The sequence below is a fragment of the Falco peregrinus genome, chromosome 8 (assembly GCF_023634155.1).
Source record: "Falco peregrinus isolate bFalPer1 chromosome 8, bFalPer1.pri, whole genome shotgun sequence".
Taxonomy (NCBI): Eukaryota; Metazoa; Chordata; class Aves; order Falconiformes; family Falconidae; genus Falco; species Falco peregrinus.
Genome location: NC_073728.1, coordinates 42,393,374 through 42,412,274, shown reverse-complemented (window position 1 = coordinate 42,412,274; position 18,901 = coordinate 42,393,374). Strand labels below are relative to the sequence as shown.

General features: G+C 50.1%; 1 protein-coding gene across 13 annotated transcripts in view; it reads right to left on the bottom strand.

The window, feature by feature from the left end:
* The window catches only part of FMNL2 (formin like 2), a 152,849-nt gene that overhangs the window by 64,698 nt on the left and 69,250 nt on the right, over nt 1-18,901 (bottom strand). For all 13 annotated transcript variants that reach the window (XM_055811388.1, XM_055811391.1, XM_055811387.1 and 10 more), the window contains exon 2: nt 7,206-7,289. In XM_055811388.1, coding sequence (XP_055667363.1) covers nt 7,206-7,289 — 84 coding nt within the window. The remainder of the gene's footprint in view (nt 1-7,205; nt 7,290-18,901) is intronic.

Below are 18,901 nucleotides of genomic sequence, written 5' to 3'. Positions count from 1 at the left end.
TAGATCAGCTCCAGAGACATTACAGCGTTTGAATAACCCCATCTTCCTCTACAAAAAACCATGGAGGCAGAAGTGTTTCCACTGTGCCACTTGAGAACCATGTCCAAACATCAGTTTTTGCATCTCAAGAGATGGCGCGAAGTGGCGGAGCACCAAGCTGAAGGTCGCTGGTGAAGAGCAGCGGGCAACGTGAGAGCAGCCCCGAGCAGCCTGCTCCTCCTGACGGCACGGTCCCAGGCTAACGAGGCTCCGCATTAGCTCTCCTATTTATTCCTCCCCTTTTCAGGGGTTCTTTCATGCGACTGTAGCTCTGCTGTGTTTAGCTTAATCTTCCAGAGAAGCTATTTTACTCTTATGGATTTATTTCTCTTACTAGCTTATCAGCCATCATCTGCTAAAGTGACAGGAGCTTTTCCTAACTGCCAGTTTTAGTATCTTGAGTCTTCAAAATAAAATGCTTAAAGAGAGTCAGTGAGCACATTTAGTAGTCTGCGATGCAGATATTCTTATGGTTTTGTTTGTTTTCTTAAAACCTAGCTGTAATTATGTATTTATGTAATAATCTCTACAGCAACTTCATTAAAAAATACGCTGCTCATTACTGTCTAGTGGAATTATTTGGGTTGAAGGAATTTAAAAACATTATCCATGAACAGGAGATACCAGCAATGCTCTTCTCTAAGCAGTGACCAAGAACCACTTGTGGTAAACATCTACTAGTCCTGGAAACATTTTTATAGCCCCTTAAAGTGTTTTCTCTGCCTTGGAAAGCCATGAGGGATTAGCCTTTAAAATTGCCCTTTCCTGGCTATGATTACTGTCTCAGTTCATCCTGCTTGGACTGGTTCGTGTTAGAGGCTGATGTGTCGCAAGCTGCGGGATCCAGGGCTCGGTGCTGTGCAGCAGTGGCAGCCCGAGGCTCGCCAACACCTCCGGGACACCCTGATCGCCTGCTTGCGGCTATCATCCTCCCACAGCCCCGGTCAGGGCTCCCGCAGGGTGGAAGGCACAGCGCTGGCCAGCCTGGCATGGCTGCAGCTGGTTCCTTTGCTTGCCACGAGCGCTGCGAGCGCCTGTGCAGGGTGGCCAGCCCAGCACCCTTCTCAAGGTCCTCTGCACCTTCGCGAGAGCATTTACTGCCCTGTAGAGACAAAGATGCTTCCCAGTTAATGGCAAGGCACAGCTGTTCACGCGTAATCCACTTGCCTTAGATACCGTAAATAACGAGTTAAAAAACATTGCTTCTTCCTGTCTGCTCCTCCTCTCCATTTCTGGCAATTCCCAGTTGTTCACTGGCCAAATCTGCTTTCAAAATATGAATTTATATGGCAAGGTTAATGCTATTTGAACAAGGAAGTTGGGGATTTTTACCACACACACATAGAGTTTAAAATTTGTATCTGAGCCTCCAAACTTTGCTGAGCAAAAACCATAAGCCAGTTGGTGACATCACAATTGGGACGTGGTGGCTTCCCCTCCTAGTCGTCCCAGGACTGGGCCATCCAGACACAACAAAGTTAGTAAATCCCAGTGAAACCTATTTTATCTCCACTACATGACTTACAGAAGCACCAACACTATCTACAGCCCTAAAAGGAGAAAGGCACAGACCAGCAATAACTCAACCCTGCCTTTGTCAGCCACCTAGAAAGCAAACTAACTTAATTTCCCAACGATAAAAGTCTCTTTCTTACTTGAAAAAATGCTGAGGAGTGACGCAGAGAAGCACATGCAAGGAGACCGGGGCAGTAGCATGCGAGAGCGGTGAGATGACCTGGTCCCCAGCACCTCCCTTCAGCGTAATAAATTATGAGAATTCAGGGAAAAAGCTTGGACAGGGGAGCACGACACTATCTCTGTGCTTCTCTTACCAGCAGTCTCTGAAATTAGCACTTTCTTTTCTAATGGATACCAAAACCAAGGGGGCTGGGGGGCTTTACTTCAGCAGCCAAGAACTGCCAGATTTCTGCATTTCCTCTTCCATGTGATCCTACAAAGAACTCAACACATCTCTTGTTCACTCCAATCTGGAAAACGTATTAATTCCGTAACCAGGAAATTGTGGCTTTTCCAGAGATACTTTGCTTTCAAAAACATTCAGGACATTTTCTGCATTAGTGACATATGTTATTATTATTATTATTATTACCCTCGCTAACTTGTTTCATTCTTAGGATTCATATATGTTAGGTAAGCACACAGTGCATCCAGCTTGTACCCAGGCATGTCAGAAGCCCCAGTGGGCAGGCAGTAACTGCAAGGAGTGCATAAAGCACACGCATGGTGAATGCTGGTGAAAGGAGGTAGACAAACAGGACTGGAGGCCAGCATCTTCTCATTCCCGAGCCACAAACACAACACAAACGTGGTGTGCATTTCCACCACCTGGCCCCATCCCACACAGACCTGGAGGCGGCCCCAGCAAGCCAGCCAGCCCACCAGCAGAACAGGATGCCACTTTCTGTGTCTTACCATGGAAAGAAACGACAGCAGCGTTCATCTCTCTGCTAAACTTGGGGCTAGAGGGATCCATTCCCACCACTACTAATTTTCTGCCAAACCAGGTCACCAGCACTTCTGCAAGGGACCTGAGGCGTGACAGCAGCAGATGGTCCCTCTGAGGCTGGAGATGCTGAACCCTGCCCAGCCTCACACCGCTAAGCCTTGGATCCCTCATGCCCTGCACCTGTATCTCCAACTGCTCCATCACTCCCTGCCTGATTTTCCGTGAGCCACCTCTCAGCACCAGCAAGTTAAGAGAAATGAAGCCGTAAGCGTCTCTACTGTTCAACTGCTCCTGAGTTCAGTAAAACACTGGATTTTCCAGCCTGTGTTTTACCAACAACAGGGGAGGTTCACTGGTATTCAAAACATATTTTTTTTTATGGAAAGGTTCTCAAAGCAGAGGTGTAAATGGCTACTGCAGCATGTCCAAAGATAAGGGAAATGCTTTGTTGTGTGTTGGCAAAAAAATCCAGCTCTCTGCTGCAAAAGGGCCAACGGCACCACATGGTAACACGCAGCGTGAGGTGCCACTTTGCAATCACTGTCTGTTCACCCCGTTTCTGAGGAGAGGTTTGGGGCTCACCTGAGATATTGGTGTCAAACAACAAATAGCACAGCATCCTCCCAAAACCTTGACCTTTGCTCAGTCCCATCCAGCAGCCACTGCCTGTCCCCTGCTTCATAAGCCATCTGCCGAGACCCGTGGGCAGCAGGCAGGAGGTCTGCCCGCAACCCCTGCTGCCCGCACCCCAACACCTTTAAAGTAACTCCCATCCCCAGCCCAAAGGACATGCAGGCATCTGCCGCGCTCCCTGGTGCCCTGGACTTTAAAGCAGCAGGCGCAGACTGCTGCGGCTCGTGCGGTTACGCTCTCAAGCAGTCCGTAGTGCACAATCTCAGAAAAAAACCCCAAAAATAATAACAATATCAAGAACCTGCTTCTCCCCAAGACCTGGTTTATGGAGGGATGGCGGGGCAGGCTGCATGCCATCTTCCCTTTGCAGAGCTTGAGGAACAGTGGCAGGGGAGGAAGGGGCACAGAAGCAAGCCTGGCTTAAAAGGCATGTGGCACATACTGTTGTGCACTGACCTCTTAAACAGAGCTTAGAGATTAATGGTTTCGCCTTGTTTAGAGGAGGATCTAACCACTAAAGTCAATGCTTGTTGAACTGAAATATAAGCGGACACCAGTCCAAGGGTCCCCTGTTGTTTCAGATGTTGTCCTTCTCCAGGTTATCCTGAATGCTGCCTAATTTTGACAGCCTTAACCTCACACCACCACATTTCTGTGTTGGGGCTCCTGCTCCACGACAATGCTGACAAGCAGTGTGCCCAGGCAGCCTTCTCCTCCCAGGGCAACCACCCGGCTCTTCAGCAGAGCTGGGTTTCACCCAGAGCACCAGGGGGCTCGGAGACCAGCACAGCACAACCTTCTCATCTGGGGCTGTGTACCCGGCGGGGCCCGTATCTGCACACTCCTTAGTCACAAGTTGAAATAAACCCTAAAGCGGAAAGCAGTGCCCTGCCAACACCCCCCACATGGCCTAGCTTTAGGTAAAATTACCCCCAACATGGGCACAGAGGGGCCCGAGCCCCCTGGAAGCAAAGCTGAGGGGTGGCACAGGACCCCCGCTGGGACGCTGCTGGAGAAACCCACCGCCATCCCAGTGAGCTCCATGCTGGCCACCAGCCTGCTGGAGAAACCCACCGCCATCCCGGTGAGCTCCATGCTGGCCACCAGCCTGCTGAAGAAACCCACCGCCATCCCGGTGAGCTCCATGCTGGCCACCAGCCTGCTGAAGAAACCCACCGCCATCCCGGTGAGCTCCATGCTGGCCGCCAGCCTGCTGGAGAAACCCACCGCCATCCCAGTGAGCTCCACGCTGGCCACCAGCCTGCTGGAGAAACCCACCGCCATCCCGGTGAGCTCCACGCTGGCCACCAGCCTCCACCAACAGCTGGCACCTGCCTCCGCTTGGTGATCCATTGGGAAAGGGAGAGTTCTACAAACACCTCAGCACTGGTATTTTGGAGGTAAAGCACGCAACTTTCACCTTAGGCCTCTGGATTAGTTATTCCCCCCACACACACCTCCAGTGTCTCCAAAGGTGAGGACACCCTGATGCCCCTGCCACAATTTGCCATTAGAGGGCAATGAAGAACTTTGTAAGATGTCCCCAAGCTCTTCCCTCCACCCATGCCCCCTTCGTAAAGCCTCATGGCACACAGCTGGACAGAGAGGCCTAGAGCACACCAAAAGGGTGGCTCGCCATGCCATAAAATGGTATCATCTTCCCTGCCTGGATCCTGCCCAACGCTCACCCTCCAGATGACCACCGTTCGGCCATCTACAGGATGGGCAACAGGCTTTCCGGCTTTGCTCTTCTCCTCCTCCTCCTTGTACACCAAGCCAGAGAGGTAGGGAGCAAGATTTCAGGCCACCAGCAGCAACGCCTAGATGACTTGCAAGGTTTATAGACAAAGGAGCAGAAAATACCATGAGGGATGAGTCCTCCACAACCAGCCCAGCAACCCTTACAATGATTCACTACACCATCCACAATCCTGCTTATGGCAGATTATTTATTATTATTATTATTAATGTTCTTGTTGTTACTATTATTACCATCGTCATCATGAGACTGATAGCTCTCCACTTCTGTTAATCCCACTTCTGCAAAAGTGAGAGTTCCTTTCGGGGCCTTAACTCTTTCCACTAATGTTCTCAAAATATTTCACAGACAAGCAGCCAGGATCTGCTTTACAGACTACTTAGAAAATACCATTTAAGAGCAACCTCTGGACACTTCTTCCTCTCAGACAAAAGTTGAAAACCAGCACAGAAGGGTAAGAGCTAACTTCCTCAGGCTGTTACATTAATTTATATCTTCAGTCCTTCACTAAGCAAAAATGGGTGAAAACAGTGTAATGGGTGACACCAATAGAAAACAGCAGTCATAATTTGCATCCACACTAAAAACATACCTTCGGTACAAAATCTATTCCTGGAAGTACCTTCAACCATACACCATAATTATGCGGACAGGTATCGATATTTCACACCCCGTATGAATATTACGGTGCTTTCACAGACACTTGCTTCAGGTTGATCTAATTCAGAGAGGCTGGGCAAGCACCCACCAGGGATGCCAGGGCAGCTGCCACAGACACACAGCCCCTTACTGCCCAAGCATCCCCCCTCGGATGGCGGGACCCCGGAAGGGTGGCACACTGTCACCTCCCGTCCCTCTGGCATCCTCGCAGTGCTGGGCTCCGCAGTGCTGCACTGCTGCTCTGCCTACCGTCTCCAAGTGATGGGAAGCAGACTCATCCCAACCCGGGGGTGGACGCAGTGTTGTGCAAGGAGCTATTAAGATCCATGATTACTCCAGACTGCAAATTTCCTTCCCTGCATTTCCATCTGCTCATCCCTCCTATCTTGCTGCAGAGTTCAGGAGTGAATCAGCAGCAGCTGCACGTTGCAAAGGGTGGATCAGCTCTGCAGCGGGAGTTTGCACATCGAGGCAGTGTTCAAAGTGCTTCTGCCTGCCCTGCTGCCAACTCGGTGCAAAGACAGCATGCGGGCTCCAGCACACAGCTCACACTTACACGTGCCTGCTTGGAGTGTGCATGCTCTAAGCAAACATCCATGAAACAGATCACTTACCATAGATTAAGCAATTTGTTCAGTGTCTCACTAAACCGAAACTTTAAATAGCTCAATGCTTTACATTCTCTGCACAGAAGACTCGTGGAAAAAAAACAAGTAAGTCTTTGTTCAGCTTTACTTCAAGGTAGATGGATTTTACCATAGGCTCCACCCACTGTAATAGCTAAATAGGAAAAGTCCCACAAATCTATTTATCAGGATGCTCCTGACTTCACAGCATGACTGCACCTTCTGCCAAACTCTCATCCTGGTACCACTGTGTTTACATTTCAAGGGAACATCCTACTTTCTCAGTCCTGGATCAATTACTTTCCTTAGCGATTACTTTTGAAGTTTATGGCAGAACCTGATTTCGCTGTTGGCTCCCAAATGCACATCATACCTTTTGCATGCTTCACTTTCTCTAAATAATGCCATTTCTGTTCATTTGTCACAGCAGAGCCAACCTGTCAATTGTTCTATATTGCTGCCAAGTCTGCATGCCGCAGCAGAGCTCATACACAAAAGATGCCCCAGCATCTGGTGCTGCTTAATCTGAGGTTGTTGTTCAGCCTCTGGACACAAAGAGGAGTTCAGGCTGCAGAATCATTCGCCTCTCCCTGAAGGCGACAGCTACCACCAACTGTGACAAGGGCTCATGATGTGGAAAGCCACTGGATTGAGACCATTTATTCATGTTACATAGGTCAAGACAGACCAAACTCAAACCACTTGCTGAGAGGTGACTGAAGCTCAGTCTCTTTGAGCCTGTGCTGGGCAAAATAAGCAGCATTCACCACACAGAGGAAACGGGCACATGGGTGATGGTAACATCAGAGTGGAAATAAGTATCGCTCTGTGGCAAAAAAGGGGGTTTTGCAAGGTTTCTGTAAGTTGTTACCAATAACGGAGCATAAGACCAAAGACATGAGTGTCTGAAACTATTCAAATGCTCGTCCTCTGCAAGGTCCCTTTCCAAGCCCAGGGACAGTGCTGATGAAACCCAGTTGGTGCTCTCAAGGAGATGTCTGGCGCCTCCGGACCTCCCTACCTGGTCACAGATGAGCTCCCACTTCTTCTCATTGTCATATTGCCGCAGCAGCCGGGCTTTGTCAGGCGGCAAGTTCATCGCATTCTGCGGAGAAAGAAAAAACAAACGTGAGGGACCACAGAGGGCTCAGGCTCCGGCGGAGTCAGGCATGAGCAAACCAAGGCAACGCGGCTGTGGTTGCTTTAATTGTTTTATGTGAATTCCTGTTGACAGGGTTATTCAGAAACATTCCTTTTAACAGTTGCTTTTGGCCCCCAAAGCACCAGTGAATCACACGGCACTGATGGGCAGGGCTCGGTGCTGGGCCATGCTGGGATGCAGGAGGAGGTGAGCGACTGGAGCTCAGGAGCAGCCACCTCCATCCAGAGGAGAGGACGGAAGACGGGGCTTCCCCATGCTGCCACAGCGTGGGAGCCACCGTCCAGCCCAGACATGATGCACCACGTCCCCTCTTCCCTTTGCCTGCCCCCACCTGAGCACACTTGTAAGGGAAACACATACACACGCTGGGGACTACAGAAAGCCAGTTCTCTCCAAACACAACCCTGAAACGCCATTTCATATTATTTCAGCAGCAGGACACTATTCGGGTTTTTAAATATCACCCCATGCGACCTTATCTGGGTACCACAGATCCCGGAGGTAGGATTGCTGCTGCCCACTTGCACATGCAAACAGCACAATCCCAAGACTGTGAATGACAACCTGCAGTAACGAGTCAGAAGGCAGGGGAGAGGCAGCAATTAGACGATGCCTATCGTTCGCTGGCTCCTTTGATGTCAGTTGAGATATCTTTCCATGGGCAGTTGCCTGGGGTAGGGCAGCACAGGCTGGCTACTCGCTCCCTCGGCAGTGTTCCCAGGAGCCGTGTCTCTAAATGCATGGCATAACTGTCGTGCTTACACTCCTGGAGAACCCAGGAACGCCAAGAGCTTCACAAACACCAAGCCTGGAGAGCCTCCCTATCACCCCTGCAAGGGTGAAGTGGCTGAATGAAAAACCTGCTGAGCACCTCTTGGTCTCCAGCACCTCTTGGGCCCTCCGGCCCGCATTCCCAGAGCAGCCCCAGTTATTCCCAGTTAACCCTTCAGGACCGCAGGCCTCCAGCAGCCCATCCCAGACTGCTGCCGGGATGGGAGCAAAGCGCCGGCCGGTCCCTGCAGCACTGCACCCCGCAGCGGGCCAGGCTGGTGCCGCGCACACCTCCTGTGCCAGCAGGCACTACCCTTCCACACTTAGTTTTAAAAAAGCTGCGGGAGGCACAGAAAGAGGCCAGAACAAAGGCTGCTAAATAAGCCTGCAGTGAAGCAGTAATCAATAAATTGGTGTTTAGGAACCGAAACTCTGCTCTAGAAGCACACGTCTTCACACGCTCTGCAACAGGCAGTTTTACAGATTTAGGTTGCCCTGGGGATCCTCAGGAACACTCCTGGACCCATGCTCTGCTACAGCTGGACTCACACAGCCCTCCTCTTCCTTGCACAAACGGAAGAGTAGGGATGCAGACAGCCCAAGCTGCCACAGACCCCAACAAGAGCATCTGTTACGATCAGCCCAGCCTGCTGCCACCCGAGACTGCTCACCCTGAACAGCACGCTATAAAATCAAAATGCAAGTCCCCAGGCAGGGACCACAGGAGCCAAGGGCAACCCCTGTGCCAGGGATGGCGTGTGTGGCACTGACGGGCACCACAACAACCAGGCGAGCTTTGGGGGATGGGGGACTCCAAAGGCGAGCCAAGAGGTTGAGAGACAGCGGCTGGCCACCAGCAGCAAAGCTTTCCAGCAGTTTCTGTGGCTGAGCGCTACATCCCCATCGCAAAGACAAGACTTTCCCCGCTCATATTCCAGCAGTTGGGTATAACGCAGGACCACCTTCCCCCACACCTCCCCAGGCCTTTCACGTCCCAGCTGCCTGGCTAACTGGCAGGCTAGGCTCCCAGCCCAGCCCTGGGAGCAGGCAGCTGTGGGGCTGGGGCTGCTCCAGCTGCAGCCACCTACCTTCCCCCCCATGCCCGGAGGGAGCAGCCCCGCATGACGCTTGCCACAGGGGTCCCCCTCACCTGAGGGCATCCCCGGGGCACTGGCACAATGCAGCTACCACCAAAAGCACTGGAGCACAGGCAGGAACAGCGATGCATGCCCCGAACACTGTCCTTCCACATTGTTGGTGTGACAGCAAACGTCTCTCCTTACCAGGAATACCGCAGACCCCCGAGGGACCCCTCTGGTGCAGCTGTACCTCCTGGTCCGTGCATGCCCACCGAGGGAGGCGAGGACAGCACGGGTCTCCAGCCGATCTCACTGTCTGCATGTCGCAGATGTATTTGCTATCATTCCACAAGACCTCATTCCCTCCATCCCAGCTGACGAGCGCCACCCGCTCCTGGGGATCCCCTCCACCACCCTACTGCTGTGATGACTGCTCTTCCTAAAGCTTGTTTTCCATCAGATAACAAACACTCTTCCTTTTGCTCATCTGTGCTGTCATGCTGACAGTATTTATAGGCTTTGATTGTATCTGGGCTTGGTTCTCCTCTCAGTCTCTCACCATATGCCTTATCAGTTTTACTCCTCATTTTAATGTACTTCTTGGTATTTTTCCTGGGGCTTCTTCAAGCACCATTCCTTACCTCTGAGAATGCAAACATATTTCATAGCTACGCTAAATCTCAGCTGTAGGAAGAGCTTCACTGTTTACCTGCAATACACCCCTTGTCAAGCTCTAATCTCCTTATAGCTAATCAGCTTACCCAACCAGGCTGGCGCTCAGACAAGAAACCTGCCTGGAAACCTTTGCAGAATTCAGTCATGGCAAGAGTTCAGTATGGATGAAAGCCTGAAACAGGGAAAACAAGACCCAGGCAGCAGGTTCCACTGATCTTGTTTCGAAATGAATTAAATCTGATCTCATTCCAAAATGTGAACTCCTCCACTCCACGACGGTTTGCTGCACACAACCATTTCATGTATTTCAACAATTTCTGCAATCCACTTTGGATGCCCCCTGCCCTGGTCCAACAGGTAAAATTATTTATGAATACATTGTGTGCAACCAGGTTCAAATGCCTGCATGTAAGCAGCGGATGATTTGTACCGACTCACTTCTCAGTAAGAGATCTAAAGCACTTTTGAAACCTGCTTGTGCTCAAGCCCATTACCATGCTATGGACAGGACCCGCCACGGAGGGTCCACCCCAGCACCCCCTCTAGTCCTTCCTTCATCTCTTCTGGAAAGAACTGCGAAGGAAACTACTGCTTCTGCTGCCCCACTGGCCTCATCTCTCACGCGGTAAGAAGGGAATGCACTTGGACCAGGAGGGAATGCACTTGGACCAGGGCTTTTCACGCTGGCAGAGTCAGTTTGACATTAACTTTAATGTTTTATACATAAATCAGTTTGAATGGCTTTCTTAGCAACCGGATCAAATTGCACTAGTTTACTGGAAACTACTGCAAGGCGTTCTCACTCACAACTGAGGCTCTCCGCTCAACGTGCAGGCTTATTTCTGCACCACACACACCTTTGTCCCCATCTATGAGACATCTGCTGAATCAGATCTCCTGAGCGTGGAGACTGTTTGCAAGGGGCAGGCAGCCATACACGGGGGAATGGCTTTAAGCTGACAGGGCAGATGTAGATCAGATGTTAGAAAAAATTCTCCCCCGTGAGGGTGGCGAGGCGGTGGGCCAGGCTGCCCAGAGCAGCTGTGGGTGCCCCATCCCTGGCAGTGCTCCAGGCCAGGCTGGATGGGGCTGGGAGCAGCCTGGGCTGGGGGGGGTCCCTGCCCGGGGCAGGGCTGGGAACTGGGTGGGCTTTAAGGTCCCTTCCAGCCCAAATCGTCCTGTGAGTCTGTGATCCCCCGGAGCTCCCTGTCCTTTGGCTCAGATCTCCTGCAGCCTCGAGGCCGGTGCCCCAGGACACCAGCCCCCACTCAGCAAACACCTTCATCAGGGCTGTACCAAATAACCCTTGTTTCTTTGTACAACATAACACAGGTGTAAATCATCCCTTCTCTAAAACCTGGACTAATGCTGTTCTTCAGTTGGTCTTACCCTTAACCATTCCCTGCTGGAAAACTACGTGTTATTTTTACTGAAATGGGAAGTAATATATTTTCTTTATATTTATGCATGGCACTATACCAATTGGCTTTCTGAAATCCAAGTGTACTATATCTAATTGCACAACCTTTAGCTGTTGCATCAGCAGCTATGGCAAAGGCGGCTACTGAATTGGCTGGCTTGACCCTACCAGTTGCAACAGTTTTGAGTCTAATCATAACCAACCAGAAGCACGAGCAGTCTGCATTTCTTGTTCTCTGTGAATCAGTGAAATGACTCACAAATGCCTCCTGGCCACTTCCAGCTCTTAACAGCTATCGGCTTCACACATACCGCTGTTATTTAGTGAACTACAGGTCTACGACCTGCAATTTCTCTTTCCATCTTTACCCTTATTAAGAGTTCATGCTTTGAAGGGCTTTGATAGCATAACTATCCCACTCCTGATACGATCTAAATCCCTGCTGTTGCCAGAAGGGATGGCCTCACTCTCTCCTCTCCCCCTGTGTCCCCAGCCAGGCTGTCCCTTACTGTCCCCTGTGTCACCACCAGCACTTACACAGCTGGAGGCCCTCTGCCAGCAGCACAGACTTCACCCAGCTCAGGAAGAGCTGCACCTTTACACTGCGTACTCACCTTCCAGTAGGGTCCCATCCCAGGCCGTGAAAGACCAAATTTCTTTTAGTGGCAACAGCAATTGAAGCAGCCCCACTGTCTTGTGCCCCTCTGCATCCCCACCCTGGCTGGCCCCATGCACATGCCTGTATGGCTTGTACTGAATGCGATCGAGCTTAAAATAATCATTTCTGGTCAAGTTATTTTTAATTCAAGTCAGTGTCATGAGTCTGACAAACTGCACAGTGGCACGAACAGAGAAGCTGCTGGGGCCGTGCCATGGCTCCCGTGCTGGACCGTGCAGTAGCCATGGCACAACTTCCCTGCGTCTGGGGTTTTGCCTGTTGCACCTCATCACTACCCCAGGTCACAGAGACCTGTGTAAAACACCGATGCCCACTGGTCCTGGCTGAGCATCTGTGCCCAGGTGAGCTCTGCAGCTTTGCTCCACTCCTCCCCGCGCCAGATTCACAGACTTAGGAAATGAGTCCTACCTTCCTCACCATACCCCAGATTTCCATTACATCACACTGCTTCTAGGGCTGAAGAGAGGAAAAAAAAAAAAACAAACCAACAAACCTCTGGCACATCATTCTGCCTCGATGTCTGCAAGGCAGTAGGAAATTGGTGTGCACTGCCACTTTACAGCCTCCGAGTGAGGTTTCCGACTCCTCAGAAACACCTACAAACACAAATCTGGAGCACTGCACTCAAAAGTAACTGCAGCTAGATCCTACCCAGCATTGTGCTGTCTGTGAGGGCTGGTTTCCAATCATATTTTGGCTCCAAAAACACATAACTTCTCTTTTTCCCCACAAATTCCTAAGTTATTCATGTCTACTGCTACGTGCCAAATAATATAGGTAAGGTTTCCATTCCGTTTGCTCTGGGTTGGCATTACAAACCTAGAACTTAAATTAATCACAGTAGCAGATGGAAAACTGGGGGAAATACTAGCAGACCTACAAAATATTAAATTGCTTAAGAGTTAAAAATAAAACCAACAGCGCATCAAGGAAATATATGTATTTTTAACCTATGAAACAAAGCCCAGCTCCATCCAAACTGGCAGCCCCGACCGTCTCCGAAGCACAGGGCCAGATGACTCGGTAACAGCGCTGTGTACCAGGACACGTCGAAGTTCGGCCTCAGCCCGAGGAGATGATTTCACCCATCTCAGTGTGACAGCGAGAGCAGTGGTACAGCACAGGGCAGGAAAACACTCTCTCTTTCCCCACAGCAGCGTTATCTCCTGGCCATGAGCAGGCGGAGGAAAGCAGGGCTGGTGCAGGATCTCAGCTTGGCACCCCCAGCAGCGGCTGGAAGGACGGTGTTCCTGCTCAGAGCCCAGCCGCTCCCCAGCTCAGGGTACAGCAGCGGGCTGCACTTTGCTGCCCTGGTAAAGCCAAAGAAATTTTGTACCACAAACTGTAACCAGCTGGCTTGTCCGTTGTAACCTTCTTACCTCTGTCCCCCAGAATTTTCCATAGAAAAACAGTTTTCAAATTAGATTCTGAGTCAACGGAGCACCTGAATTCACTACGGAAACTGCATAGCCCCCCTTTCCACTTCTTGGTACTAAAGCCTGGTTTTGTAGACTGCTTTGCAAGAGTCTGGCACAATCGCCATGGTGCTTGGCTTTGCCCTTGGCCCTGGGGGATCTGCATGTCGTCACCTTCCACAGAAAAAGGTCACCAACTCAGCCCATGGAGCTGCCGGTGGCCACAGGTGGTGACCCCAGGCCTCGGACGCAGAGCGCTCCCGCAGCACCACGTATTATCAGCAATATCCAGAGAAAATGCTAACATGGTAGCCCACGCACCGCAGAGGGATAAAGCACCCAACCGGCTGAGTTCATTCACATTACAGAAATACCAGCACATCCAGCAGCATTTGTGCTCCACTAACAGAAGGACCAGTCTGTAACTACAGGGCTGAGCTGCAAACCAGATCGCACTGGGACCAGCACCACACGCTAGGTGCTGGGGGTGGGACGACTGGGCTGGATTTTTTCTAACTTATTCCTTGATTTAATGAGAATTAAAAGGCTCCATGTTTTGGAAAACAAATATAGCAGCAAGTTGACTGACTCAAAAGCAAAAGCATTCCTAATTAATAGCATTAGGCTGTTGCTCTTTCTTATTAATCTTATCATCTGTAAGCCTACACGCCTTTTATTTATGAATCATGACATTAATGTGCTAGCAACAAACACAACGGAGTCCTCCTGACCCATTTGTTCCCATGAACAGCCCTGCATGCCTTCATAAGAACTGGAGCACGTGGACCCCTAAAATATGAGACACTTCCACCAGCCCACTCCTACCCACCGGACGGCAATGGAACAAGCCAGCCCTGTGTCGCTCCAGGCGCTGGTACAGCAGCGGAGCCCAGCCTGGCAAGGCAAGGCGAGCCAGCCGGTGCTGTGAACTTCAGAGCTGGAGGAAGGCAAAATTCGGCAGCCCTTTCAGCGAAGAATTAAACTTCCCACTTTCATAATGACACTATTAACTTTAAACGAAATAAAGTCATCCCAAGAAAACCTTATCTCCAGAGTTGCAGGGAAGGGTGCAGGTTAATACCCACTCCTCTATGAGATGTAGCAGAGCATCTTATATTCCTGAGACCTAATTCCCAGCTCACTTTCTCCTCCCGCCCTTCCTCTGATTGAGGTTATTCCTGACTTGTGTTACTACCAGAGAGACAGAAAAACAAACCCGGGTAGCTTTTGGCTTCACAACAGCACTGATGAAAAAGATCAGGGCTTTAATACATTTAGAATATTCTTGGCCCTTGTAAATTAGATTCAGATTTACATACCGACATCAAAGCTCTGCTTGTTACTCCAGCAATTGCAGACTTCAAGGACCCCCTATCCCCACCTGGAATTTCGTAATCTGAGCTTATTCTCCAGCCCATCAGTTAAACTTCTCAACTCCTCACAACATTTCATAACAGCCATGTCTACTGCATTTTGCCCCCAGCTCTCCTGGTTTTATCTCCGCCGTCTCCACCATGATAAGCTGCAATCTTAATTTTTTCTGCGTTGCAGCCAGTGCTGTTATAAGGCACAGCCTGAACTATTTTAAACTTTTATTAACATCTAGTGAGCTCTTACAAAGTAGATCCAAAATTGGTTCATAAGTCAAATCCATACCTCCCACCTTTGTAAAACTGAGACAGAGCAGCCCCCTTCCCTGGCTAGAGCAAGCCTGAGAACGGAACACCAGCTCCTGAACGGATCCAGGTTTACTTCTTGGCACTGTGAGGTGCCTACGTCTTCCCAAAAACCAGGATCCAAAAGTAACCAAATTCCAAAAATAATAAAAAGAGAATGGAAAGCAACATAATAGGCAGTTCAGCTCTGTTCATGTGTATTCATAAAGACACTGACATTGTCACCCCTCGTCAGATACAATTTCAGAGTTTGTAAAGTATTCCCTCGCATTTCCTAAATTAAGTCAGCGTGAAAAGAAAACAGTTTATAATGTTACAAAGAGACATCTTCTTTACTGAACAGAGCATGCACAGGCAGCAGCGCAAGCCAGGGGCTTGTACTCATCCCGTACAGCCTGCGCTATGACGGATGACTCGCTCCTACTCAGCTCTTGTCCTCTGCTGGGATCACCAACCCCAAGGAGACAGTGGCTGCTTGATGTTGACTCAGGGCCACAAAGCCGTCATGAGTGAGGCCTCCTTACTCATCCCACTCACCTAAGTTATTTCTGACTTGAGGTCTACTAAAGATCCAACATCTAAAGCCTTGGTACAGCATTCCTCATCTCAAAACCCTTCCCTGGTGAAACACACACCGACCAGATCACTCCGCTGCAGTGCAGGAGCTCGGTGGCTATCAGGTCTGTTTGGCCTGGGGGAAAACCAGACCCTGGCACCAAATTCACCCGACCTGCCATCGCTGGAGAAGGTCAGCTCACAGCACTGCCCAGGAGGAGACTCCCTCGTCCCATCCCTCGCCCTGCCCCTAACTCTGACCCTTAAGAAAAAATTCTATTTCTAACTTCAGTAGCTGCCTACTAAAACAACCGTCAGTATTTTTGTACAGTATTAAAATTTAATTCCAGGACCTGGCCCATAAAACAGCCCTTAATATTCTTCTACAATATTAAAATTTAACTTTTTGCAATTTTCTGTGCTACTTAACTTTTGAGTCCTGCTATGGTGTGTTTATTTAGGAAAGCTAGAGGCAAGTGAAGCAATCTCAAAGTTCGTTGACTTTATGAGCAATTCAAGCTAGGCTAAAATTAAATGTACTTATTGTTCTAATCCTCCTTCTTCTTTTCTGTTTTTTTTTTATTAAACTGGTCTTTGATCTAAAAATACCAAGGCTTTCACTGCACAAGTCCCTTCTCCTCCTAAACACACCCTGGCTCCGCAGGGAGAGCACCACGAAGAGCAAGATGAGGCTCGCCAGGGTGACCCACAGAGGGCTGCAGCGTCCCCACTCCGAGGACACGGTGCAGGGGGTCATCATGGCCTGGGGCTGTGGTGGGGACACTTGCACAGAGCTCATCCTCAGAAACACGACTGGGAAAAAACATAGGAAATTCTTTAACTCCATGATTCCCCACGTACACCTTGGTGGGCCTGAGAAGGTCATCCAGCAACGTCCACTTCACACATCGAAGGGAAAAGCTGGGATCCAGAAAACTACTGTGAGTACCTGCGGTTCCCCAGCAGATGAGGAAGGACTAAACCATCCAGAAATCCAGCAGCAGGGAAGGGTAAATACTTCTTGGGAGGTCAGTCACCTCCTGAGTGTTTACAGACAACGGGTCCCGCGAGCAGCAGTTCTGCTGGCAGCACATCAGCCCTGAATCCTGATGGAGCGCGGCCAGGAGATGCTCCCAGAGCGAGCCGGGTGTCCCTGCCCCACGCAGCAGCGGTGGACGACATCCATGTGCAAGTGTGACACTCAGATGCCAAGAGGCTTGTTTCTTGTTTCGATGCCTGTGTTTTACCATCACTGTGGTTCTCCAGGATATCCTGAGCCCCTCCACGTCTGGCCGCACGCAGCTTCCACGCGGCGCCTTTCACTTTGCTTCTCTGATTTCTTTTATCGGCATTGACATTTGCATATTCAAAACAAATTAGCATTTAACTTCAAAGCTCTTCACAGAGATTAATCCCCACGCTAAAAATACTAGCCTGGGTGTTGTACAAACACAGACACAGAGACTGCTGCACACGAAGCTGCAGGTGCAAGCTGGAGTCCCAGCATTTCCCCCTGTCACTGTGGGTTCATCCCCGTGTGAACACGGCCACAGTCGTGTCCTGGGTCACAAACCCCTTTTAGGTGGAAGCACACAGCCAGCAGGGTCTAACTGGGCAGTCACGATGCCTCTGACGCTGCTCCTGAAACTTCATCTAGGAAATTTGTCCAAGGTTTTGGTGGCCGAGGACGAGTGCTGCTGCCACAGAGCTGTTTGTTCCTTTAAAAAAAATTCAGACTTGGCCTAATGTGTTTCACATTTTGGAAAAGCTGAAACCTCATTAATTCACCACTGAAAAATAGTTTCATGCTACAAAAGCTTCAAAGCCCAACTCACCGCTGACTCACCCAGCCTGGAAGATTGCTCCAAGCAAGCCCCGGGGCTTTATTAAATCATTCAAAGGCACTCAATACTGATAAGGCAAACCACAAAATCCAAAATTAAAGTAGTTTCAGTGAAATGTCTGAGAAAGTGTCTTCTCAAGAACCAAAATAAATACGCCAAAGGCTGTGCTTGGACTTGCACAGATTGTGGTCAGCCTGCGTGATCCCAGTCACCCGGGGCGAGAAGTGTACTCGCCACGGGGCAGGCGACCACAGCACCCGGTGCTCACCCTGGCTCTGGGTGTTGCAGGACAGGGAGATGGTGGAAGACAAGGGTTTCCATTCTTTTATAAATAAAATCTATAAAATTATAAAATAAAATTCCAGTTTTATATAAAAACCTTTTTCAATCTTGCGCTGGCACACAGCAGTACAGAGGGATGAAGTCTAAGCATCCCGACAATTATCCCAAACGGGCTGATAGGTTGTGGCTGTTCTCTTAAACTTTTATGCAGATCTCTGAAAAAAAAGCTTTACTGTAAATTAGAGGATCCCACCCCCTTGTGACATTGCTCACCACAAACCCTACGGAAATAAGAGCAAACGTTGCAGAGCTACCTGTGTAACCATACTGCTGTTCATCAACCACTCTGTTGAAAAGAAAAATTAAAATTAAGGGTAGCAGCACCTATCATCGGCTGCCAAAACCCATCTGCCATCTGTGAATGCAAGATGACTACAGAATCTCAGCTGCAAAGAACAGCTGGTTCAAAGGCCACATTCTTTCCAAAGGTGCAAACCTCCCCGGCAAGTTGAAGTGGTGCTGCGTAACGGCCCCTTGATTTCCAGAGGCGGAGGGTCAGCCCCAGGCACCCTGCAGCGGGCTCACTCCTAGAGCCCCGCGAGGGGGGAGGGGACGGAGGCTCCCAGGGACCCTGCAGTGCATCTCCACCAGCCTCCCACCGGCCCCAGCCCTGCGCCCCTGTCCCAGGGAAAGCCTGGGTGGCGAGGGGATGCCTTGGGCAGGAGCCAGCCGTGATGACCCAATCAACGCATCAATGATGTGAGAAGGATGCTACCCTTACACATCCTGAACATTCCGGAGCACCATTTTATGACGTCCCCGAGGATGGAAGAAGTGATGTGCGGCGGGCTGGTGGAACGCAGTACCTCTGACCTCCCCTCCCGTGCGGAGCACTCCTGACTTCCCCACCACCTAAAGCGATGGCGTGTCACAGCAGTCTGCAAAGGCAACCTCACTGGGTAACAAAACCCCAGCTCAACGTCATCTGGCTGCCATTTTAAAAGCAGCGGATGATCACAAATTATCCTACATGCACTTCTTTGATAGAAAAAAAAAAGTCTTTTCCCACCATAAATATATGGGTCATGTACATAGGGTTCAAAGGGCAGCAATAAGCCACTTCAGCAGCGACAGAGGGATAAATCCTTTATCCAGAAAC